A 26,065-nucleotide genomic window follows, 5' to 3' on the forward strand; every position below is an offset into this window, starting at 1 on the left:
CGTTCTCAGACGATATATCTCATGACGCAAGGCAGCATTGCCCCTGCGCTCTGGAAGTGAGTCCAATGCTAGGCGCATGGCCTCCCAGTTCGCCTCTTCATCATACAGCATGATTCGAAGAGTCGGCTCATAGTGCTCAATGGGCAGAACAGCTTCTGCTCCATACACCATAAGGAATGGGGTTTCTCCAGTTGCCCCTTTAGCAGTCGTTCTGATGGACCAGAGGACGTGTGGTAATTCATCTGCCCAAAGGCCACCAGCCCGTTCAATTTACTTGTTAAAGGCTTCGACCTGGCCGTTTGCTTGAGGCCGGCCGACTGATGCAAAGAAGCTTGAGACCCCCTGGTCTCCCAGCCAAGTCTTGAGTTGAGGCGTCTCAAATTGAGGACCATTGTCAAAAACCATAGACATGGGCACCCCGAAATGAGTGATTATGTTCCTCCAGATGAAGGAAATAACATCTTTTGTCTTGTTGTTTTTGACTGCCTCCGCCTCTACCCACTTGGTAAAGTAATCCACAGCCACCAGTATATAGCGCTTGCCGCCTGGTGCAGCTGTATATGGCCCCAGAATGTCCATGCCCCATTTGGCAAAACGTATTAGGTTGTGGATGGCCGTCAGGTCTGTAGCCGGACGATGGATGAGCTTGCCAAATTTTTGGCACTTGTCACATTTTTTTACCATTTCCATTGCATCCGACTCCAGAGTTGGCCAGAAGTAAAGCCGCCTGACCTTGGCAGCGAGGGATCTGTCGCCTATATGGGAGGCGCAGAACCCCGGATGCAACTCTTCGAGGACTTCCTTACCCTTCTCAGGGGTAACACACTTCAACAGGGGTTTCAGAAAAACAGCCCTGAAGAGTTCTCCTTGTCGCAACTCGAAGTTAGCCGCTCGTTTTTTCAGAACAGCCGCCTCCTGTGGTGAGTCAGGGAGCGTGCCGTCTGCAAGATAGGCCCGGATGCTGTCCATCCAAGTTGAGCTTCGGTCAAGAATTCCAATGGGGTCTTCCTCAGATATACTTCTTCTTTCCATGACCTCCCAGAAAACTGACCGAGGCGCTTCACAGGAGGCGGATGATGCCAGCTTGGACAGAGCATCCGCCTGATTGTTTGAAGACCTGGGCACTTGACTTAGATTGAATTCTTCAAGTGTCCCAAATTCATCCTTGACCACTTGCAAGTCTTTAATCATGGCCGGATGAGTGGCCTCGTACGTCCCATTGACTTGGAGTACGACCAGTTGTGAATCCGAGCAGGCGTCAATTTTCTTTGCCCCTGCTGCCTTACAGTACCGAATGCCAGCAACCAGGGCTTCATACTCGGCCTCATGTTAGAGACCTGGAACTTGAACCGTAGTGCATACTCGTATTTGTCTCCTTCAGGAGACTGACAGATAATTTCTGCACCACAACCGTTCGCAGTGGAGCTCCCGTCCACATACACTTTCCAAATCTGACTAGTATCATCCGGAGCAACCGGCCTTGTCATTTCCACAATAAAGTCGGCGAATGCTTGCCCCTTTATTGTTTTCCTTGGTTCGTAAGTGATTTCCAATCCTTGCATTTCAATCGCCCATTTGAGCATTCGTCCAGAAGACTCCAAGGTTGTAAGAGGCCGCTTGTTCGGTTGGTCAGTGTAGACTTCTACCGCATGCGCCAAGAAGTAGGGTTTTAGCTTCTTGATGGCCATGTAAAGGGCAAGGCCGAATTTCTCAACCATGGGGTACCGAAGCTCCGCGTTTCTCATAACATGGCTAATGAAATACGCCGGGAGCTGGATGTCGTCTCTTTCAACTAAGAGAACGGCACTGAGGGCATGATCAGAGACGGCTAAGTACATGAAAGCTTCTCTTTGGGCAAAGGGCTGACAAGCCTCGGCAAAGAGTGCAGATGAGTTTTCAGCTTTTGAAAGGCCGCCTCTGCATCGTCCCCCCATTCAAAGTTTGTCTTCTTTTTTATTGCCTGGAAAAAGTAGAGGCACTTGTCGCCTGACCGACTGAGGAATCTCCCCAGGGCCGCCAGACAACCTGTTAGTTTTTGCACTTCCTTCACAGTACGGGGCGACTGCATGTCGATTACCGCCTGTATTTTCTCAGGGTTGGCCTCTATTCCCCTTTGGTCAATCAAAAATCCGAGAAACTTCCCAGACTCAACGCCAAAGACACACTTTTTTGGGTTTAGCATGACCTTGTGCCGCTTGAGTGTGGCGAATGTTTCTCGGAGATCAGCAAGATGATCCGCCTTTTGTTTGGATTTGACTATCATGTCATCAATGTACGCCTCTACATTCCTTCCGATTTGATTAATGAAAACCGTATTAATCATTCGTTGGAAAGTAGCAGGCGCATTCTTCAAACCAAACGGCATCACCGTATAACAGAACAACCCCTGATCAGTGACGAATGCCGTCTTTTCTTGATCTTTTTTCCACAGGGGGATCTGATGGAAACCCGAATAGGCGTCCATAAAACTCATCAAGGCATGTCCTGCTGTTGAGTCGACCAGACTGTTGATCTTAGGCAATGGATAACTATCCTTTGGACATGCCTTGTTGAGGTCTGTGTAGTCAACACACATCCGCCAAGTTCCATTCGACTTTTTTACTAACACAACGTTAGCTACCCACTCAGGGAAATTGCACGGCCGAATGAACTTGGCATCCAGCAGCTTTTTTACTTCGGCAGCTGCTGCCTGACTTCTTTCTTCGCCGTGGTTTCTTTTCTTTTGCCGGATGGGCTTCTTTTTAGGATCCACGGCGAGTTTGTGGACAGCGAGATCCGGGCTGATGCCTGGCATCTCCTCCACTTCAAAGGCAAAGATGTCTTTGAATTCTCTGAGTAGCTGGTGAAGGCTTTCACCCAGCTTTGCAAATGTAACCGTCCCCACCTTAACCGTCCGATCTGGGGATATCGATGTGTTCACCAGCAAGCTGGGGACGGAGATCATCTGACCGTTCCCCGGTCAGTGATTGCTATTGTTTTTCTTTTTTGACCACCACCAGCTGATCAGTTTTTCTTTTCTTTCCGGCTGGTGGGGCCGACTACTCTTCCTCGACATCGTCGAGGTCGATTGTTTGCTTGCCCTGACCGGATGCTACGGCCGCGGGCTTGACATCCGAGAGGTAACACTCTCGAGCCGTCTTTTGGTCCCCATTAAAGGAACCGACTGTTCCATCATCCTTCTCATACTTAAGTAGCATGAGTGCAGGGATGATGATGGCCTTACACTCATTAAGAGTGGGACGGCCAAAGATGAGGTTGTAAGTTGTGATCTCTTCAACCACTAGGAAACGGATGGTCATGTGCCGACCGTCTCCCCTGCTTCCCAAGCGGACAGGTAAGTCAATTCGTCCGACTGGGTGCACAAGTCCTCCTCCAAACCCAACAAGGGTGTGGGAGACCTCCATCATGCTATCCGGTTTGTACTTGAGATTGGATAAGCATTTGAGGCTGATGAGGTCAGAGGAGCTTCCTGTGTCAATCAGAATTCGGCCAACCAGCTGGTTGGCGACCTTGCATTCTATGACAACAGGGTCATCATGCGGCCGGCGGACTTTGCCTCTGTCCTGCTCGGTGATGACAACTTTAGGGAAGGTGGATGTGCCTGCCGCATCCCCTTCCTCAACAGAGTTGACCATCTTTCTCAGATGGTCCTTGGTGCCTCGAATGGTCGGGCCACCACCGGCAAATCCGCCTGCTATGGTGCATACCGGATCTTCATCAGTTTCGGCACTCACAGCAGGCTGGGGAGTCTTTTTCTTGGACTGCCCCGGATTTGCCTTTGAAGTCACTTTGGACTTCACATAGGACTTCAGCTGTCCTTTGTCAGCCAGACGGTCGAGCTCCCGCTTGAGACTAAAGCAGTCGTTCGTATCATGGCCAACATCCTCATGGAAATGGCAATGCTTGTTCTTGTTCCGATTTTCAGCGGAACCTTTCATAGGAGTCGGTTTTTCAAGAGTCAGCCGATCCTTAATTTCCAAGAGGATGGAGCAGCAATCCTTGTGGAATTCGTACCTTGGGACGTATGGTTTCCACTCTTTTTTCTTCTTCTGGGCCGGTTGATCAGAGTTATCAATGGCCCAGACTTGCTTTTTCTTTTTGCTCTCTTCTGGCTTAGGAGCCGGCTGAGCAGGCCGACTCTCTTTCTGCCGGTCGGACTTCTTATGGTCCGACTGCTTATTGGAGGAGCAGAGTTTGGTCGCCTGTATATAGGCTTCCGCCTCTCGCAAGGCTCCTTGTAGAGTAAAGATTTGTTTGCGGATGAGTTCGTACTTAAAAGTAGACCCGTCCTTCAGACCCTTAAAGAAGTCTGTGAAAGCGACTTCATCAGACAGCCCATGAATCTGGATTCGGACCAGATTGAACCGCCTGACGTAGGAACGCAAGCCTTCTTTATCTCCCTGCTGTACATTGCCCAAGTCAAGACTTGTCTTTTTGGCAGGGATGTTCATAAAGAAGTTTGAAGCAAACAAGAACGCAAGCGTCTTGAAGCTATTTATGCAACCAGCCGGCAGATTGCCAAACCACTGCTGGGCTATGCCCTTCAGGGTGGCTGGAAAGCACCGACACCATGTGGCATCATCCAACCCCTGTAGATACATGAGGTGGGTGTATGCTAGCAGGTGGTCTTCTAGGTTGGAGGTCCCGTCATAGGCTCCAACCAGAACGTTTTTAACTTTAGCCGGCTGTACGGCTTCAGTTATTTCCCTGGAGAAAGCAGAGGGTTGATCTCCAAGGTGTTGCAGCCTAAGCTGCCAGTCCATCGGCTGATAGCCGTATGCCGCCTATCCTCCAAAGAGAGCAGGTTGCATGTAAGGTAAAACTGGCGCCTGGTACAATGGTTGTGCCATGTACTGGGCCGACTGAATCATATGAGGACCAGACTGAACCCGTAGGCTGCTTGCTGGAGTCTCATGCACAGACTGGGAACACCTCATAGAGGTATTCCGAAAGCTATCATGATAAGTCGACGTTGAAGCCGACTCTAATAGTTGGGTTCTCTTCTCCTCAATGTATTGCCGAGCGTCAGAGAACGTTTTCTTGCTACCATCTGGCTGTATGTGCCGGATGGGTTTTCTCGTGCCCGTTTCTGGGAAACGGAGCCGATTAAGGTCAAATTGGGGTCGGGCCTTCTCCTTAGGGGCAGGATGAGGAGTAGGCTGACGGTCCCTGACCGAGTTCTGTTTGCCAGCTTGGGCTGGCTTCTTGGACGACTGCTCCTTTCTAGGAGCAGGCGACTTCTTTGAGGCGAGTTGTTTGATTTCACCCCTGAGGCTGCTCAGGAGTGTCATTAGTTCATCTCTAGTGACGGGAGTTGATCCTGCCGCTTGGGAAGGATCAACCGGCCGCCCCGAGGGCTTCTTTGGCTGTCCAGCAGTTTTGCTTGGCCCTACCTGGTCATGGTGACGCTCCCGCCTCTCCTTACTGCGGATGCGTTTAGAGATAAGGGATCCATTTGGATCCACATAGGTTTCGACGTCAGCGTCGTCACCTGAGTCATGGTTCGTTTGGACCACTATGTCTTCTGGAGGCCGATTGGCCTTTAGGTTCGGTACAGGTACTTGTGAAGCCATTTAAGAGGTACTCTCCCCACAGACGGCGCCAAATGTTTCGGGGGATTTTGTCCCTTGGGAGAGTTACAACACTGAGACTGGATTCAGCAAAGGACGCCTATACCTGCAAAGCAAACGGAAAGTCGGATGGTCGGTGGTCCGCCTCCGAAGATGAACTTAGTAAGCGTTCGGTAATAAAACATGCGGAAGTAAAGTTATCTGCTCGGATTCCAAGCTCAGGTAAAGTGTTGTCTGTTCTTTGAAAATGACAACTCTGTAGTAAGTGACGTATTGTCTCGTATTGCGTGTATATTCTCTATCTTATCATAAATGTAAGAATGTCCCTATTTATAGGGTCCTTTTGGAAAGTGTGCCCTCCCTGGGATCTGGTGACCTAGGGATTAGGGCACGCCGTTTTTTTAGGGCCCCTTGGGATTTGGGCCTTGAAAGCCGCCATTCCCAGGGGGCAATATCTGCTCGACACGTGTCGCCATCTGGATGGTCCAACTAAGTGCCCCTTCCAGTGACACGTGTCATGCTCTGATTGGGCCACTTGGCAGGGTATAAAATACCCAAATCACATAGTTGTAACACTTTACTAAAATAGAAATGTCACAATAGTTACAACACACTATAAAAGGAATTTTGGGGGATTTTTCTATGTGACTGGCCACAATGTGTGGCTGGGGTTACTCGATTTACTCGGTCAGGGGTGACTCGAGTTAGTGAGTTAGTCCTGACCGAGAGTAACCCCTCAAGTAACCCCTAACTGAGTAATCCCTGACCAAACCCCTCAAGTAACCCCTAATCGAATATTCCCTTGAGTAACCCCTCAACTAACCTATGATCGGGTAACCCCTTGAGTAACCCTTGATCAAGTAACCCCCTGAACGAGTAACCCCTGACCAACCCCTCAAGTAATCCTTGATTAAGTAACCCCTGATCGAACTCCTCAAATAACCCTTGATTAAATAACCCCTGATCTAACCCCTGAAATAACTTCTGACCGAGTAACTCGAGTAACCCCTAACCGAGTAACTTTGAGTAACACCGGTCACACGGTGCAACCAGCCACATATAAAAATTTGTGTTCAAACTAAAAAATGTATACGATAAAATCCAAATATAAATCATAGTAGGAAATAATATTATCTCAGTGTTATAAAAGACAATTAACACATTTGATCTTATTAGATTTCTTTTATGATAATTTTTCAAAACATTAACTTTTTAAAAATTTTACTTATATGTAGCCGAAGTTATTAATGGTCAAAGATGTTCATTGGAAACCATACAAATGTAAAGTGAATCAAAGCATTTAAAATAGAGGGAGTATATCAATTCTCAAAATCTTAAGAACATAATACATTTAATGCACCTAGTCCTTTTTCCCAACCATTATAGTAGTAGTAGTAGTAGTAACATCAACTAAAAGGTAATGAGCTATATTGTGTTATCCCATTACCTGAATTTGTCATCTAAAATATTTTTTTACTCCAATAAAACTTATTAAATAATTGTCTTTCATGACATTCAGATAAAAAAAAATTGCCTACTATGATTCATATTCGGAAGTAATAGTAAATATTCTTTAATTTGAATTGTTCATCATTATTAGACTCTAAATATAACATGTACATGATTGTACTATTTATGTGATCATATATATTTTTTAAAAGAAAAAACTGCATACTTCCTCCATTTTTGTATAGTTATAACATAAACATTATCACGGTTAAAAAAAGTGGATCTCACATGTTATAATACATTTAAAATGGGATTAAGAGGTTATTAAGAGTATAATCAAGTGGGTCATGAGTTTTAGATAAATGTAATAATACAATTTTCACCATAAAAACCTAGCTTCCTATATTTATAATGTATTGCAACTATTGTGATAAATCTATTTTATGAAAGTGTTGCAACTATAAATTAAAGATAGTAACATTTCCATTTATAAAGTGTAAATTAATACCTATTTGACCATTAGACATTCAATTCATACTTTAAAAAGGGAATGCACTAACTAAATAACATCAAATAAAAATGTTATTACTTATAAAAGTTTAGGTTATTACTTGAAATACTTATAGATAAATATAAAAGCGGGTTATATAATGCAAGTAAGCTACATATATCAATTTTATGTTTAAAACAAATATCGACCTCCTTATATAAAGTATGAAAAATACATACATTTTCTTATATTAGGTCATGTCTAATACTTCCTCTGTTTTTTTTAGTTGATACCTTTCTATTATCACGCTTGCCAACGCATGTTTTAACGCTTAATAACTTTAATTGTCAACATTATAAAATTATAAAAAATGGATATAAATAAAATGTATATGTAGACGATTTAAATAAGATCCCACATGATTATATTTTATAGTATCTAAAAATCACCAAAGCGAGTCAAAGTGTAGTGTGTGAATAGTGTAAAAGTCAAACAATGTCAACTAAAAAAAAGAAGGAAGTATTAATTTGTTTCTCGAATTTAAATTAAATAGTGTCAGTATTGTCATATTTATCGACACAATTATATTGCAATATATATTTAATAATGTATTAAACATTCTATTTTTCATTCTCAGAAGTATGAAACATAATTTTAAATAGGATAAATTTTGTTAATAATAATATTAAACAAATTTTAGGATAATAACTGATATAAAATAGGTATAATATTGGTAATTATAGTATTTAAAATAAATTGTAAGATAATAATTGATATTTTTAGTAGGATAAATTTCAGTAATTATAATAATAAATAAATTTTAAGGATAATTTTTTCAAAAAATAAAAAAAAAAAAAAATTCTTAGAAAAACAATTGATATAATTTCCATCAAAAAAAAACCGCTACGATTTATATATGTATGAAAGTTTTAAAAATATTGCATGTTATATATATTTTATATATCTTTGTAAATAAGAAAACAGTTTTATTGATTCATAATTATATACAAATCTGTAGCTTAACTAAAAGCTACAATCAAGGAAGTCAAAGCTATAAACTAGAAAAGCATATCTACAACCAACTAATTTACAATTATACAAATCAAAAACTATAAACTTGGAAGGAAAATAATATGTTAACTAATTTACATTTACAAAGATATATATAATATATTTAACAATATATCTAAATGGAAGTAACTAAAACTACAATCTTAAGACTCCATAAATAACGTGTAAATAATTGTGGATTGATTGTGCTTTTATGTTATATATATATTCTTTAAGAAAATCTACATATTATTTATATAACTACGTCATAATACTATATTTTCAGGTAATGCCCAAAGTAAACATAGGTAAATGCCTTAAATACAAACAAAATATATAAAACCCTTTTTTCCTATGTAATGACCTAAAGTAACAAGTTCGCCAAAAATTAATTAATTTTTACGGATCAAACTAATAAGATTCAAAAAGAAAAAAAATGGGTCATCTTCTCCGATTACTCAGTCGGAAGAACAATAATCATCCAACCTAAATCGCTATGCCGCTGACCAACTATCGTGATATTGGAAAACACATATGCGGGTAATTCTTCCTTAACAAATACTAAAAAAAAAAGGAGATTATTGTTAAAAAAAAATTATGAACAAAATCTAAATTCAAAACTAAAAAAAAATGAAACTGTACACAACAAATCATTTTCTGAAAAAAAAAATGAAATAGAACAACACAATTTATTTACGAATTGATAATTAAGAATTATTTTGGGGATGAGTACAGTGGCTAATCTATGACATGAATGAAGAGCATTGATGAACATTGAAGAACAATGATGAGCAATTTTAATTTTTTTTATTTTTAATTATAAGTATAATTTCGAAAACTAATCAGTTTTTTAAAAATAGATTTTCTAATTTATAATTATGTAAATCGAAAAAAATATATGTATTAAAAAGAATACATATTATAAATACAATTTTAATACATTATGAACATTAAAAAATAATTCAAAAAGAAAATCAAAATACTAAATACAGGCCAATCAAATTTCGCCACGTAAGCAAATTGTGGTGCCTTTTTTTGAAGAATGACATTGTAGAATTTTTAAGATCTCTGACAAAACACAAACACAATTTAAATAATGAATTATAATTATTGAGAATTCCATTAGAAACATTCGATAAAGAATAAACAAAGAAAATGAGGTATTCACAACAAATTTGAAGCGTATATATAAAATGTAAATGTAAATATTTTGAAAAAGCTTGGTCATTTATTCAGTACTTTTGATGAGCTGTCCAATTACTGTTTGCAATTTGCTTTTACTGTTTGGTGAGGAAATTAAGCATGTACCCCTCGACTAGTTCATGAAAAGACGCATGTACCCCTCCACTGGTACTTGAAAAGACGATTATACCCCCAGATATATCTGGGGAATTAACTGGGTACATCTTATTAAATTTGTTATACATATTAATATCAATATATCAATATCAATCAATATATATTATTAAACTCTTGACAAAACATGTTGTATTGTCATTGTCACCAATTTTGCCATTTGGCATATGATGTACATGTGTCGTCTGTCGCCAAATCATACCATACCATTAATGATTGAATAACTGCATGCATTAACCTCCATGTATCTATTAAGGTTTAGCTTAATTGATAAACACTTCATATGCATAACAATTTCTCTTCAAATGTAACTCCTTAATAATTACGCAATAATAAATTTTGTAAGAAATTAAACATTACTCCATTTTTATTATTTTGTGCATTAATTCATGAAATTGTAATTCTATAGTAAAATATTTTTGTGCATTATGGGGTAGTATATATTTTGACATAAAATTTATTATAAAGATTTGATTTATCATTTTTTTTTTTACAACGAGTTGATTATAATTCAAAACAAATTATTCTTATAGTTAAACCAATTCATACAAACAACAAACTATTGAAGCTATCATCTTAATAAAAAAAAAATATAATAAAATAGAAAAAAAAAACCACCACTTAGCTTTTAGTGACAAACAAGCCAAAATATATATAGTTCAATTAAAGTAATAAGTTAATAATGACCCGGGACATCGTCCAAACCAATAACTAGTTTTGTATCAAAAGTTAACATAAACTATCACATAACTTGGCATGTGCTTTCAAAAAAAAAAAAAAAAAAAAAAAAAAAAAGAATTAGAGGCATGTTCAAATCTTGTAGAGTTTTTTCAATCGCAAGTGTATGACATGTAATGAGAAACATATGAAAGGGAGAGACACGTGGCGTATTATGAAGTTGAGTGGATGATGTGGCTTAATAAAGAGGTCTATGTCTATCATCTACGTGACAAATAAACTTTCTTATGAACGTTTTTCAATAGATTACTAGTTTTTGGGTCCGGGCGATGTCCCGGGTTATTACATGAAACTAACTGGTCATTAATATACATTGTAATTTATGATTTAATTTTCTTGTAATTAAATTTGTTATTCATATTGTCAATTGCTCAATATTAATATTTTGTATTCAAAAGATTACATAAAGAATCACATAGCTTGGTGGTAAGACATTTAGCTCTTGAATTACAAGTTGCGAGTTCAAATCTTGTGGAGAACTTTTTTTTATAATTATTATGAGTGCATGACATGTAATGAAAATCAATGGAAGAAAGAGTCACGTGGCGTTATAAGTACTTGAATGGATGACGTGGCGTAGTGAGGGGAGTTTACGTGACACGTGGACGTTGTTAGAAACGCCTTTTAATATATTAGTATAGATAGATTATAAATGTGTTGATGATAACTTATTTAATGCATGATTTTATTGTATTATATTTGAAAAAAATTTAATGTGTGAGTTTAAAATTTCTTTTTTTTGGGTTTTTAAATTTTTTTTTTTTTTTCAACAAGTGTTGTCAATCTTTAAGGGACCATTTTCAAAACATGAAGGCAATGTGTCTTTAATAAGTAATCTTTTCAAAAAGGGTAATTCATATTAAAACGACAAATTTAATAGCTAATTAGATAACTTAATTATACATGTAAATAAATTGAATTTGAATCCTTAATAGTCTCTCTATTCTTGCATATATTTCATGATATTATTTTGTGGACGTTTCCTTACATGTTTATTTCATTTCTTAATATGCCAATTGTTTCTCTCTAGTATGCCAATTGTTTCTCTCTACTTTTTCCCCAAACATCGGGATCCATAAGTCCATAGCTGTTGTTAGCTATTTCTCTCTAGACATTGGAAGACGAATGAGTACAGACCTAAAAGTAGTTTATTGTTGTAAAGGTAGCCTATAGAACATGATACTTCTCATACAATGGTTAGGTTACTCCTCGTGACTATGCAACTCTGTCATGTAATGTAACATAAAATTGTTGTTGCTTGGTTAATTAATGAGTAGTTGATAGCGTCACATAAAATATATAATAGACAAAAGAACACATGTTAAGAACCAAATTTTTACATAAAAAAAAATAATAATAATAATTATAGCAGTAAAATTAAAAGCGTGTCAATTAAATTAATCTAAAACAAAGAAAGTACTGTAATTTGCCTTTGTAATTTAGAAATGACAACTTTCAAACGGTCTAATCCAAAACTTGGACCAACCAACCTGCCTCAATTTCCAAACATAAATGTCAACCAATTCAATACTCGTAGCGTAATACCACAGCCACATTCCAACATCCCCTGTTTTCTCACTTCGACAAATTTAAATAATGCATCATCGGTCCACCCACGCACACGGATAGTCCACCTTACACACAGCTGTGCTTCCTTTTCCCCCATATTTTAACTATTTCTCATACTCCGTAATTCTATTTCCGTATAAACTTGTGAGTACTCTGTTATCTGTATTTTGTACTGTATATACGAGCGTTGCGTCCGTAATTAAATTGCATTTTTAACCAAAATAAACTTGGTCTAACGGAAAAGTTTGGTTAGGGTTCAATTCTTACTATAGACACTTTAAGTTGTCATAACCTAATACAATGGATCCTAAAAGTATCCGATTTAGATTTTAATTTGCATGGACACAATATTATTGTATAACTCAAATTTGAAATAGACTTTATCCGACCTGGCCTCATCAAATCTAAACCAAACATCCATATAAACACTAACATAGCTCTAATACTAGGTTAGATCTCGTGCCATGCACGTTGATTTTTATTGATTGAGAAATATTATAATCATAAATTAGTCAAGAAATAATAAAAGTATGTGATATGTTAATTTGATATTTGCAATTTTAATTGTAGCTTCCAATACACAACTGAAACAAAGTATGAAAAAATCTTTATTGTAAAATAGGTCACTAATTATTTAAAAATATTGATTTTTGGTATATATTGCCCAATTTTTATTATTAGAAAGATTTGTGAATAAATCTTTTATTTTAAATATAATAAGTATTACATGTCAATATGGAATATGTACAAAAAAAAAAATAATTTTTGTAAATGATTTGTTTCCTTAATTAAAATATTTTTTAAAAAGAAAAAAATAATTAAGGACACAGCAGAAGATGACACGTGTCGCTAGTGTGTCTTTTAGTATATAGTATTGATGATTGATTGATTACCTTAAAAAAAAATAAATAAATAAATAAATGAGGAGGTTCTAATAGTATCCTTAAGCATTAATAAATTTCCAAAATACAAAATAATGCATTAATCACCAAAACATTTTTTTACATTTAGAGCTTAATAAAAGCTGTCATCATCAATTTTTTAAATATTTTAATCCAATCATATTCCACACGCCAATCCTTACCTTCTTAAAATCCCTTTCCAACTTCCCCCCTTTGACTAAATACTCTCCTAACCTCTGACCATTGACTTTTTGACTCCACCTCCTTATAAAACCCCTCCTTCCTTCCTCTTTCTCTCTCCTCAACAACCCACCATCTTTCTCTCTCCTCTCTCTGCAACTCACATTTTCTCTATCCTCCATGAAAATGGCGAGACCTCAATCCGAGCTTTGCATCAGCATCCCAACCTACTTCCGATGCCCAATCTCACTCGAACTCATGAAATCCCCTGTTTCTCTCTCTACTGGCGTCACCTACGATCGCACCAGCATCCAAACTTGGCTCGATGGCGGCAACACCACTTGTCCTGCTACGATGCAGTCTCTCTCCTCGCCTTCCTTCGTCCCTAACCTCACGCTTCATCGTCTGATTCATCTATGGTCGGTCTCTCACTCCCTCTCTCCTCGGAATCATCTCTCGGCGATTCTGAAGGATGTGGAGAATGCGCGTGATGTTACTCTCTCGTTGAAGAAGATACTCGAACGAGTGGCGAATTCTGAGGAGGATTGTAGAGTTTTGGAGAGGTATTTGGATTTGATTGTGAAATTGATTGTGAAATCTGATCAGAAAATCGAGAATCTGGAGTTGATCTTCATGATTTTGAGTTTTTGTGATGGTGAGAAGATTAACAACAAATTGATGATGAATTCTGGTTGTTTTGATAAATTCGTTGTTGTTTTGCGAAATGGAAGCGTCGAATCGAAGATCGCAGTCGCTAAAATTGTCTCGAAAATCGCCATTGATAAGAAAACAATAACCTCGTTGATCGAAACGCGGAGTTTGATTGTTGAGCTTTACAATTTGATCAAATGTGATTCAGATTCTTCAATCGAAGCTGGATTAATGGCGTTAATCGCAATCGCAACCACAAAAGCGTCGAAAATGGAGGTAGTAAGGTTAGGGGTGGTGCGTAGAGTATCCGAGATCATCTGCGACGCAGGGAGAAATGAAACCATGATTATTCAAAAATCAATGGAGATGCTAGAGGTGGTTGCCACGTGTACGGAGGGAAGAGCGGCGATCATCGAGGCGGAGAGATGTGTGGTGGAGATCGTTCGGAGGTTGATGAAGGTGTCGGCGAAGGCGACCGAGCACGGTGTCGCGGTGTTGTGGAGTGTCTGCTATCTATTTAGGGATGAGAAGGTGAAGGAAATATTGGGGAAGAACAATGGTTTAGGGAAGTGTTTGGTGTTGCTTCAAAGTGATGTTTCACCAATTGTTAAGCAAATGTGTGGTGATTTGGTGAAGATTTTGAGGGTTAATTATAAGTCTTGTTTGGGTGGTTATGATACCAAAACCACTCATATTATGCCATATTAAATGTTGTAATGAAGATTTTAGGCAAGCAAAAGAATGAAAAAAGTTGGAGGAAATGCAAATTTAAGTTAGAATTTGGGGGTAGGTTAGGGTGGAGTTAGATAGGTTTAAAGATTTCATTGTTAGTTCAATGGAAAAACTTGTAAATTGATACAAAATTGACTAATACATCATACAAGAAAATACTTTGATTAAAGAAATTTATGTCTACAGGCTACAAGTTATGTTTTTTGACATTATATATTATGTAATTTGAAGTATTGTTTTCCGTCAAAAATGTTGTCTAGTTCTTGATAGAAGTAATTTATTGAAAATATTATGTGTTTGGGAAGTAACAAAGGTATTTGTTAGGAAACCAATTCAGCTTAATGATAGTTGTATACGAAAAAAAAAAAAAAAAAAAAAAAAAAAAAATTAAAAAAAAAAAAAAAAATGATATTCCATCTTCTTCAATTGACAGTTAATGTGGTTTAAGAATGAATGGAGAGCTCGTTTTCATTGCTTTATCAAGACTCAAGTTTAATTGCATTTTTCCGTTACAAAAACTTCCTACTATAGTTAAATTGTTTAGGAGCTCTTTGACACGCTAGTGGTTTTTTTTGTTTTTTTTTTTTTTTTTGAATTATAAACATGTTGAATAGGACTCTAATCAAATTTGAAGGATCACAAACCTTGATTAGAGTCAAACTAAAAGTCTTTAATTCAACTTATTTTAGAAATGTTTTACTTAATTTAGGGTCTGTTCATATTTACCTATTTTCAGTTCAGTTCAGCTCTTAATTTCCCTCTCTCATAAAATATTCATTTCAGCTTAGTTCAGTTCGATTCAGTTCAGTTCAGTTTAGCTCAGCTCAGTTCAGTAAATATGAACAGACCCTTAATTAAAATCGTAACAAATCAAACCATACCAAAGAATTTGTTTTCAATTTCCATTAGTAAATACCTTTAACGGCATTTATTAATAATAATAACAATATGAATATTTTATATTTGTGTAGTACAAGTTGTAAACTTGTGATGAATGTTACAATACTTAAGTTTGATGGTAATTTTTCTTATATTTAAGGTAAGATAAAATCAAACCAAACCGATCCAACCTTAATAAAATCAAATCAAAACATCTTATTTTAAATAATAGAAAAAAATCCTCAACATCCTCCATCTCACCTTAACAAATAATGATTAAAGGTGTTCAAAATCTGAATTAGATTTTTAAAAAATTAACAAAAATTAAAAAAAAAAAAAAAATCAGGTCAAAATAAACTAGTATTTTCTTCAGGTCAAAGTATATAATTTTACAATTTCTAATCTGATTCATTATCCTTAAAATTAATCTTGGATTGGAATTTGTTTTTAGTTTGAAGTTGTATATAAAATTCTTTTAAACGATTGGTTTTATATTGTCTAGTTCTTGATACTTTATTGAAAAACATTTAATATATGGAATTTGGGAAAAGTTTTTTTAATTTTGCTTTTTATATTAGCTAACGTATACGAAATATAAGTGATTGCATATGTCACGGTTGGAAGTTAATGCGTCTTTAAAGAGAATGGGAAACTTGTTTCAAGCTGGCCTAGTTTTAACTCTTTAAGAATAATGAGGAATTCGTTTTAAATTAACGCGGCTTTAGAAAGAATGGGGAAATTGTTTTCATTATTTCATCAAAACTCAAGTTGAATTGCAATTTTTTTTTATACTAGATCAAATCTTTTTATTTTTATTTATTAATTAGTAAACATATTTAATCTACGTGCAATTTCATAAAATAATTATGAAAATTACAATTTTGGAGGATACCATCTAAGAAAAATTTCTTTCATCATTGTAGTGCGGTTAAAGTTTTCTCAAACATTTACGTGACTACGTCATATCAAACTTGAAGTAGACTTAGGGCCTGTTCACATTTACTCAACTGGGATGAACTGAACTGAGCTGAACTGATTGGAGTTGAATTGAACTGATTGGAACTGAACTGAACTGAATTGATTGGAACTGAACTGAACTGAAATGAATATTTTATGAGAGAGGGAAATTAGGAGCTGAATTTAACTGAACTGATTGGAGCTGAACTGAACTGAACTGATTGGAGCTGAACTGAACTGAAATTAAGTAAATGTGGACAAGCCCTTATTATTAATAAACTTAAATCAAAACATGAAGAGAACAAGTTCTCAAATTCCTCCATTATCTCACATAATAACTAGAGGTGTTTAAAATAAAATGGGCCGAATTAGGCCAAGAGAGCCAATACATTCTTCAACTCGGAAAAAAATGATTATAAGGTCCCAACCTTTTAAAAACATGTCTTTGATCGCAATTGATTTTTAGTTGAATGTAAACCTTTGAAATTATCGGTTTATTCTCTAAATTATATTATCGGTTTATTCTCTAAATTATATCATAGGTATTTAAAATTTGACTTATATGAAAAAGAAGTCGTAATCATTATCCTTTACTCTTTTTTTTATTCCATATTATTGTGGCGAAAAAAAAAATCATAAAAAGTACAAAATAAAATTTTAAACCGGTCCAAATCGGTAAAATCCAATTCCAATATTCTCGTTATTAGTCCATTTTTGAGTTTTAAATCTACCTCTTTCACTATAGAGTCTTCAAATAGATTATGAGCATCTTATCTTCTTATGAAACACGAATACTGTCTCACTCTCACTCCCACAAAACCACTAGGTCCATTACCAATATTGTGCTTGTGCAAGATACTCACACTAAGCAGCATCACCATCAATCATACAAGCAACGCATGATGGATGTACAATATTTATTATGGTCGAGAATTTCTCATACATTGTCATATCCTTAACATCCAGGACACATTCTCTACCAAAGTCAAAAGATTCACCCCTAATGCTTCATGATCCAAGATCTTTCTTTCCACAATTCCATATTCTTCAATCAATCAATCAATCAATCAATCAAAGCCTTAATCCCAAAAGTGGGGTCGGCTAACATGAACCAAATTTGATTATTCCGTGTAGTCATCAACATAAATCTTTCTCCTCCATCCCTTACGATCCAAAACTTCATCCTCACGTAAATCCATGCACTTCATATCCTTCCTCACTCCTTCCAACCAAGTCATCTTTGGTCTCCCTCTTCCTCGTTTAATCCCTCCATGGTCCCACTCTTCCACTCTTCGCACCGGTGCACCCTCGGGTCTCCGTCTTACATGTCCAAACCAACGCAGACGATTTTCCCTTAATTTATCTACAATGCCCGCCACACCTACTTTCTTGCGAATAACCTCATTTCTGATTCTATCTCTTAAAGTGTTTCCACACATCCACCTTAACATGCGCATTTCCGTAACCTCCATCTTTTTAATATGCTCTTTCTTAGAAGCCCAACATTCTGTACCATAGAGCAACACTGGTCTTATGGCAGTCCTGTAGAATTTTCCCTTCAACTTTAAGGGAATGCTGCGGTCGCATAGCACTCCCGTGGCCGCTCTCCATTTAAGCCACCCTGACTTAATCCTGTGGGTCACGTCTTGATCAATGTCACCATTCTTCTGGATGATCGACCCTAGGTACTTAAAACATTCACTCATGGTCAAATCCTTTCCATCCAAACTCACCACTTCATTGCTTGTCCCCCTCTGAGTGCCAAAACGACATACCAAATATTCAGTCTTACTCCGACTTAGCTTAAACCCTCTAGATTCCAACCTTTGCCTCCATTGCTCCAACTTGACATTAACCCCATCCTTAGTCTCATCCACCAAAACGATATCATCTGCGAACAGCATACACCATGGAACCTCATCTTGAATTGGTCTAGTTAATTCGTCTAGAACCGTTGCAAAAAGAAAAGGGCTTAATGCAGACCCTTGATGCAATCCGATTGTAATAGGGAAATCTTTTGTCAACCCTCCGCATGTCCTCACATTTGTTGACACATCCCGATACATATCCTTAACTAGGTCTACATACCTTCGTGGGATACCTTTCTTCAACATTGCCCACCAAAGTATCTCTCTTGGCACCTTGTCATATGCCTTCTCTAAATCAATAAAGACCATATGAAGATCTTTCTTCTTTACCCTATAAAACTCCATCATTTGTCTTATCAAATGGATTGCCTCCATAGTAGATCTCCCAGGCATAAAACCAAATTGGTTATCTGAAATGCTTGTGCATGCCCTCAACCTTTGTTCAATCACCCTTTCCCACAACTTCATAGTATGGCTCATAAGCTTAATTCCTCGATAGTTAGAACAATCTTGAGCGTCTCCTTTGTTTTTATAAACCGGGACCAAGGTGCTCTTCCTCCTTTGTTTTTATAAACCGGGACCAAGGTAAAGAATTATATTTATTCGTTCTTCAATGATTGACGTATTTTGTCTAGGGACTTGATACAATTCGGATAATTGGTCAATGTGAGGCTTTCTATACATAAAGTGCTTCTCGTCAAATTTGTCATCTTTTGGCTTCTATCGTTCATATAATGGATACCATAACAATTTGTAACCTCTCATAAGCCAATACAATTAGATGTAAGGAAATAGTTAGAAAATTGGAATGTGGAGAATAGGGTAAAGAAATTCACACCCTCAAGTTGTCCCTAGTTGGGGATTGATTCGACACCCCCATGATAGTTATTTGTGAAACACAATCTTTAGTTCCTTACCATTAAATCAAGTACTCTAAATTACTTTTTGAAAGAAAAATATGTTTTGCCAAATATCGGATTATTTTAAAAGTCAACCAAAATCAAATAAGTGAGCAAGTACTAATTGCCTTGTGAAAAGTTAACCATTGTTCTAATAATTTGATGCATTTATTTGAATTTAAAGAGCCCTAATCACACAGTTAAACAATGGAATGTTCACAAAATTGAAACTCTAATCTTAATAGAGTTAATAACATAAGTATTGGTCTACTCCTTGAATGTCAAACACCAAGTATAAATCCTTTTTAAATCAAATAAAACACTGTATATAGGTTTAAATCATATCAAAACACTACCTTATAGATTCATGAGTAACACAAGGGTTAATGATCCCACACAAGGGTTAATGATCCCTAACCTTAGAAATAGTTTTAGAATATCCATTCATTTTATTAACGAGTAACGTACCTAAAAATATTTTCACCTTATATGTAATGAGTATTAACAAATCTAAAATTAGTTCTAATATTCACTGTTTCGGGCCTATATATATACATATACTAAGTATATTATATAATAAGATTATCTATTAGGTTACTTCGGGGCTTTACAGTTTATCTGTAGATCTTAGGATACTTTAAGTTTTAATACAGCATAATATACATCTTCTCATCAATACCAAAATTTGAAACTACATCAGAAAAATCACAATAACTTGTAAAAAGCCAAATAATATTTGAAACAACAAAATAAGGGAGCATAATCTAAACAAAATGTAATTTTTAAAATAGACTGTTTTCCTATAAATTAACAGAATATAATTGATAAATAGCCATACAATATAGCTCAATAAGGCTAGCCTAGAAACATAAGAGCACTAACGAGCCCTCACATTTCCTCGTGATTCTTCAAGACCTCACAGTACCAATCTCAGTCATCAAAGATATCACGGCCGGCGAAAACTCACTAAACCAACCTCTAATAACACCAAAGATTCCCAGAGTAGCACAAATTTGTGTAACTGCCAAGATACGAAACGGTACCAGAAGAATTTGGAACAACACCCACAAAATCAATAATTGTCCCGTGTAGCTTTTACTCAACTAGAAGACCTTGGTGTTCCTCACTCTATATTCAGTATCCTGCCAAAGAATTCTAGATGTGCAAAGCAACTATACTCTAAAAAAAGGGAACATCACCTTTGTCTTCATCTTCCAGAAGACGAAATATCAAGAAAACCAAAAAACAACCTCCCAATAAACAATGAAGTAAACACACTCCACTCCATTTGAACAAAATCATTCACAATAAAGCAGGAACACTAGCAGCCACAATAACAATAACATCATGTTTTCAGCATGGGAGCATTAGCCGACAAATCAAATTTCAACTTTTTCTATTATTCATTAGCCAAATCACCAAAGAGTTCCTAACTAGATGTGACAATCAAAAAGGATTTTTCCCTCCATAACTCTATTCAATAAACCAAACCCAGATAATCAAATTTCAAACTATTCTACTATTCGTTTTCCAGATCACCAAAGAACACTTGCTTATAAATCTAATTCATAAAACTCGATTACTCGAGTCTCAGGGAATAATTGCAAGAATATGTAATGCAACCACCACACAATTACATGAACTAACTAACTACGGACTAAAATTATTTAGAATAGGGAATGAGCTCACCATAATCAAGAAGCCCAATAAAAGATTTTGGCCATCCACTTTGCAGCACTATTCAGGCATCAATAATAAATCCATAAAATTATACTAAACTGAAATTAGAGTTTCAAAAATTCAGCATGATGATTTATGTATAGATCGAACACTACAACACCTAATAACAGATTTTTCATGAAAAACTTAACGTCATGCATTACCATGAGATAAGGGTAATTCATGTTCTTTATGCACCAAGCCACAGAAAGGTAAAAAAAATGGCACACATAGGTAGACAGGCACAGAAGGACACACACACACACAGGTAGACAGGCACAGAAGGACACACACACACACACACACAGAGAGAGAGAGAGATTCGCAGAAAGCAGCTTAGCAGTATCCCAACAAAACAGCACAGAAAAGAACTCAGGAAGATAAAATAAAAAAGCCATTAGACATACCATTCCACTCTAGCATGTGCCTATACTCTATATGACCAAAGATATCATTTTATTCGACCACGCTAAAACATCTTTTATCACTTCTGCCTGAATTGAATAATTGAATTCTCAGCAGGAACAGGACAAGTAGCTCACTCCCCTAAAAACAACAGTGTAGAATGATCCCATGGCAATTCGTAATTCTCTCTATCATATCCTTGAGCCTAATAGGAACTTAAAGTAGGGAAAAGGACCAACTTTCAAGAACTACCCCACTGGTCAGGTCCTTGTTAACAAACAAGCATGCATGATAACAAGCGTATACACATGACCAAAAAGAGCCAATCTCTGTAAATTGATCAACCTATAAGATCACGGATCTAGAAACGACCAGAGTTTCCATTCGTCTAGCAGATTACAAAAGGAACACCCTGCCTCACTGCACCCTCATATTCATCTTGCTGATGAATTCCAAAGAGCTTACAGGACCACAAATAAGGACAACATTAGCAACAATGGAACCCAACCATGTACCAAAAAACGACCACAAAAGGCAAATACAGCCTGCCAAAAGCACAAAACAATTAATGCCATAATAACATTGAAATTTGAACAAGCATCGAATTAGGATAAGAAATTACCCAGCTCAATCCTTTTCCAAAATTTGTTTTAAAATTGCATTAGGCAGGGGGGGAGAGCAAAGGATAATGCCACAAGAACAAAAGAGCTTGCACCCTTCCAGTTACACGTACACAGATCATAGCAACCAAAATGGATATATACTCAGGAACAAGGCGCTCAACCCAGTCATATGTCCCATTAACCCACACCAAAACCAAACGGCAGCGAAGAAAGAGCAATGCACGTGCATGTAAACAGCCAGGTATAGCAGCGAAAACAAGATTCATATATCTAAAGAGCCAAATCAGAAGTCTCCACTAAGCAAGCATAAGATCGCATCATAACATCACTGAGCTCCTGAAACAGAAAATTTTCCCACACTGGGACAAATGGCTTTCCTGATGTAGATACAGAAAATAGTTCAACTCTAATTACGCATTCCAAGTCTGAAACCATATAAGATGTCTTCCATTAAGTACAACACAGTAAAAAGCTCCTTCTCTTCATGAAGATAATCTTGTAGAACAGACATCCTCTGCACAGCTGGAATCAAAATGATAATTGGGTAAGCATAGGTTAATAGTAAATGACAAGCCACAAGCAGAAAGACTGTTACATACCTATTGTCCTTTCAAAGCATTAGCGGTAGCCACCAGATCCTGCACGGTCATATGGGCCAGAACGGTCACGGCTGTACCTATCACTTCCATATCCTGCTCCACGGCTACCAGAATCTCTGTAACGTCCACCACCACCTCCACCACCACCTCCGCCGCTGTAGCGATCCCCACCTCGGTCAGGTCCATAGCTGCCACCACCTTTTCTTTCTCCTCTTCCACCATATCTGCCACCACCCCTACCACCATCATCAGATGGACATTCACGAGCAAAATGTCCAGGCTTACCACATTTAAAACAGTCACCACCACCACCAGATCCCCTTGGACCTCCGCCAAACCCACGGGGGCGTTCACGATCACGGTCACGATCGCGATCACGACCACCACGATCACGGTCACGGTCATAGTCCCCATCTCGGTCCCTAGAAGAGGCTTGCGTAGGTTGAGCCCTTTCTACAGTTATGGGACGTCCATCTAAATCCACGCCATTCATTTCCTCAATAGCTTCCTCCATAGCTCTCTTGTCATCAAAAGAAACAAAACCAAATCCACGAGATCGTCCAGAAAATTTGTCTAAAACAACCTGTATTAAAAGTAGAAGCCGCTGGTCAGGATTTGATGAAACCAAGAAAAAGAACCTAAAATCAATCAAAAAGAACCTAAAGAACTAAAATTAAGAGAGCTACTGCAAATCAAAAGATACAAACACAGTTCTACGAATAAGAATTCACATTTTATAAAACACTATTGAACCTAACTCGATTCGCCACTATACAACACTACACAATCACTGATTGATCAACACAATTCCATCAGTAATATTAAAATCGAAGCCAATATGAAGCTATAATTTGCAAATTTTCTCAAGAAAACAGTTACTATTAAGTCTACCAGCAATATGCAAAATTACAGTTAAAATACCAAAATAGCGCAGAGGAAGACCAGTTCATAGTGCATAGCCAGGATACATCCAACATTCACGCAATGAACCCATACACAAGAAAGATAACAAATAATACTACCCTTTTACAACCACTTACACATACCTAAAAAAATAAAAATAAAAATAAAATAAAATAAAAAAAAGTTATAGAAATGTAGAAAATAAAAATAGATCACTACAAATTCAATATAGACAGCACCCAAAATTTATCATAACCCAATATTTTATCATGTTGATCAGATTTGAACGGTCCTTATTATTATTTTTATATATATATATCAACATGGCCTATTTCACACCATAAAGTAATTAATCTTGGTAAATAACTAAATACCACAAGGATCATACTAACATGAATACAATAAAATAAAAAAAAACTGTAACAAATGCCCAACAAAGGAATTAAAAATCTTACTTTCGCTTCAAGCAGACGACCATAAAAAAAACTGTAACAAATGCCCAACAAAGGAATTAAAAATCTTACTTTCGCTTCAAGCAGACGACCATATTTTTCAAATGCATCTCTCAAACCTCTGTCAGTTGTAGACCAAGAAAGGCTTCCAACGAAACAGCGAAATTCATCCACGTCTCCCATGATTTTATCTACAGAATACAAATTAGGTGAACAACATTTCCCTCAAAAATCTTCCAATTGAAAAAAAAGCACCAAAAGAAGAGCAGTATTGAGGTCATGAGGTGTATATAAAATCCAAAGAAGTACACATTGTATCAAAAAATTAGAATCATGCACAAGAAGCAGAGAAGTATTCAGATTATGCTTATAACCAACGCCTATCAGGACGACCATATTTTTCAAATGCATCGCAAAATTTTTCAGTCTTTGTAAGAAGATGGCTAAAAGTGAACCCCACATGAATTGAAACACTTATATTAAACCATCTAATAGCCCACCCTAACCCATTACTCCAACCCTGCCACCTCCCTCTGCCACTGCAAAAAGCCACCACTACCACTAAATCACATCAAAATGAAAGAAACCAATCTATATACAGTTCAAAATTAATGGACAATAATCCAAATCTAAGGGAAAAAAATGGAGTAATAGACATCCAACCAACACCATACAAACAATACATCTTCCTCCACTCCTCCACTCCTCAACCCCAACACCGCCTCCACAACCACCATCTTGCAGCCATCAATACCCATCCCTAATTTCAATTAGAGGAAAGAGAGAGGAGAGAGGAGAGAGGACATCATCCATCCTCCACCATCAACAGCATTCGTTTCTCCTTCAAATCTTCATTTTGTAACTTATTACAGAACACAATTTTCAACACACATATCTTTATAAGCTTAGTACTCTCAGCCTATCTCTCCACCCCCAAAAACCAAACTCTTTTATTTCAATTATCTAGTCATTGAGATCAACAATTGACCAATGCTTAAAGCAAGCAAGCTAAGCATCTAAATTACACTCCAACAAATGCGGAAGCAGTAAGCCTGCTTAAAAAAATGGATACTCTTCTCCCCTTCTGCCTTCGACAAGGGATTCCAATAACTACTCACAATAACCTCCAACAAATGTGTGTGTCCTCTACGATAAAATGATATCCTAGTTCCCCTCCCCCCCTATATGTCCAGTTAATAAGATCTACTGCAAGCCAATCGACTTCGATTACGAGCCACGAGCCACGAACCCCAAAAACCAATAGTCTAACCCCTCACAAGCACCGAATATTGATTACAAACCCCAAATTCCAATACTCTAACCTCTCACAGACACCAAAGATTAATGCAGCCACAAAATCAAATCACATGAACAGCATCAATCTGCTTGTCTATCCAGCACAATGTTATCATATTCATGAAGCACAGAACTCTCAATCGAAAAGGCATGAAGTTCAACAAAATCCATGAAGAAATAAAATTAGGTTTTCAAATCAAATTTATTCAAACAAAATAACACACAATTAAGAAATTCATGCTATTGATTAAAAAAAACCTATTGTGCAGAACAGAATTAAGCAATTAATCAACAAAAAGGTAGAAATTTATCACAGATCTGACCTCAAAACAATGAAATTAAATCAAACAAAGAAGAGGAAATCAATCGATAAATTATGATGAGAATTCAGATCTAATTATGAAGCACCGAAAAATATAATAGAGAGATTGCGTAATAGAGAGGAGAGAGAAAGGAGAACCTTGAGTGGTGAGTTTACGATAAACCCTAATTGGCCAGAGTCGAATAGCAAAACTCAGGATGAATGTTCTTAGGCTTCTGAGAAGGCCATATAAATATCTACTAGGTGTTGAGCCAATGCGTGGCGTTTAGGGATGACGTGGCTGAAATGCTAGATATTTTAGGTCCGATTCGGGTTAAATTTTAGGTCAATATCAGACTGTTTACTTTATAGGTGATCATTGAGCGAGTCGGGGCTAGGCCGATGCCAAAAAATCAGCCCACTTCTTGGTTGGACCGGGTTGGGCCAAGCTTCGAGTTGGATTTTTTATGCCCAGAC

At 37.0% G+C, this 26,065-nt stretch overlaps 2 protein-coding genes across 2 annotated transcripts; one reads left to right on the forward strand and one right to left on the reverse strand.

The window, feature by feature from the left end:
* Positions 1 to 13,346: 13,346 nt before the first annotated feature.
* LOC145638076 (U-box domain-containing protein 28-like) lies at positions 13,347 to 14,864 on the forward strand. Its single transcript, XM_081689036.1, has one exon. The coding sequence runs from the start codon at positions 13,485 to 13,487 to the stop codon at positions 14,661 to 14,663; it is 1,179 nt and encodes a 392-aa protein (XP_081545162.1). The 5' UTR covers positions 13,347 to 13,484; the 3' UTR covers positions 14,664 to 14,864.
* Positions 14,865 to 22,281: 7,417 nt separating this feature from the next.
* LOC145639166 (glycine-rich RNA-binding protein RZ1A-like) lies at positions 22,282 to 25,857 on the reverse strand. The gene is made up of 4 exons (XM_081690333.1): positions 25,748 to 25,857; positions 24,064 to 24,182; positions 22,637 to 23,219; positions 22,282 to 22,559 (listed from the first exon to the last, which is right to left on the reverse strand). Exons 2-3 carry the CDS (start codon positions 24,172 to 24,174, stop codon positions 22,656 to 22,658), a joined length of 675 nt encoding a protein of 224 aa, XP_081546459.1. The 5' UTR covers positions 24,175 to 24,182; positions 25,748 to 25,857; the 3' UTR covers positions 22,282 to 22,559; positions 22,637 to 22,655.
* Between the last annotated feature and the right edge of the window lie 208 nt (positions 25,858 to 26,065).

The sequence above is a fragment of the Chenopodium album genome, chromosome 7, assembly GCF_948465745.1.
Source record: "Chenopodium album chromosome 7, dcCheAlbu1.1, whole genome shotgun sequence".
Classification (NCBI taxonomy): domain Eukaryota; kingdom Viridiplantae; phylum Streptophyta; class Magnoliopsida; order Caryophyllales; family Amaranthaceae; genus Chenopodium; species Chenopodium album.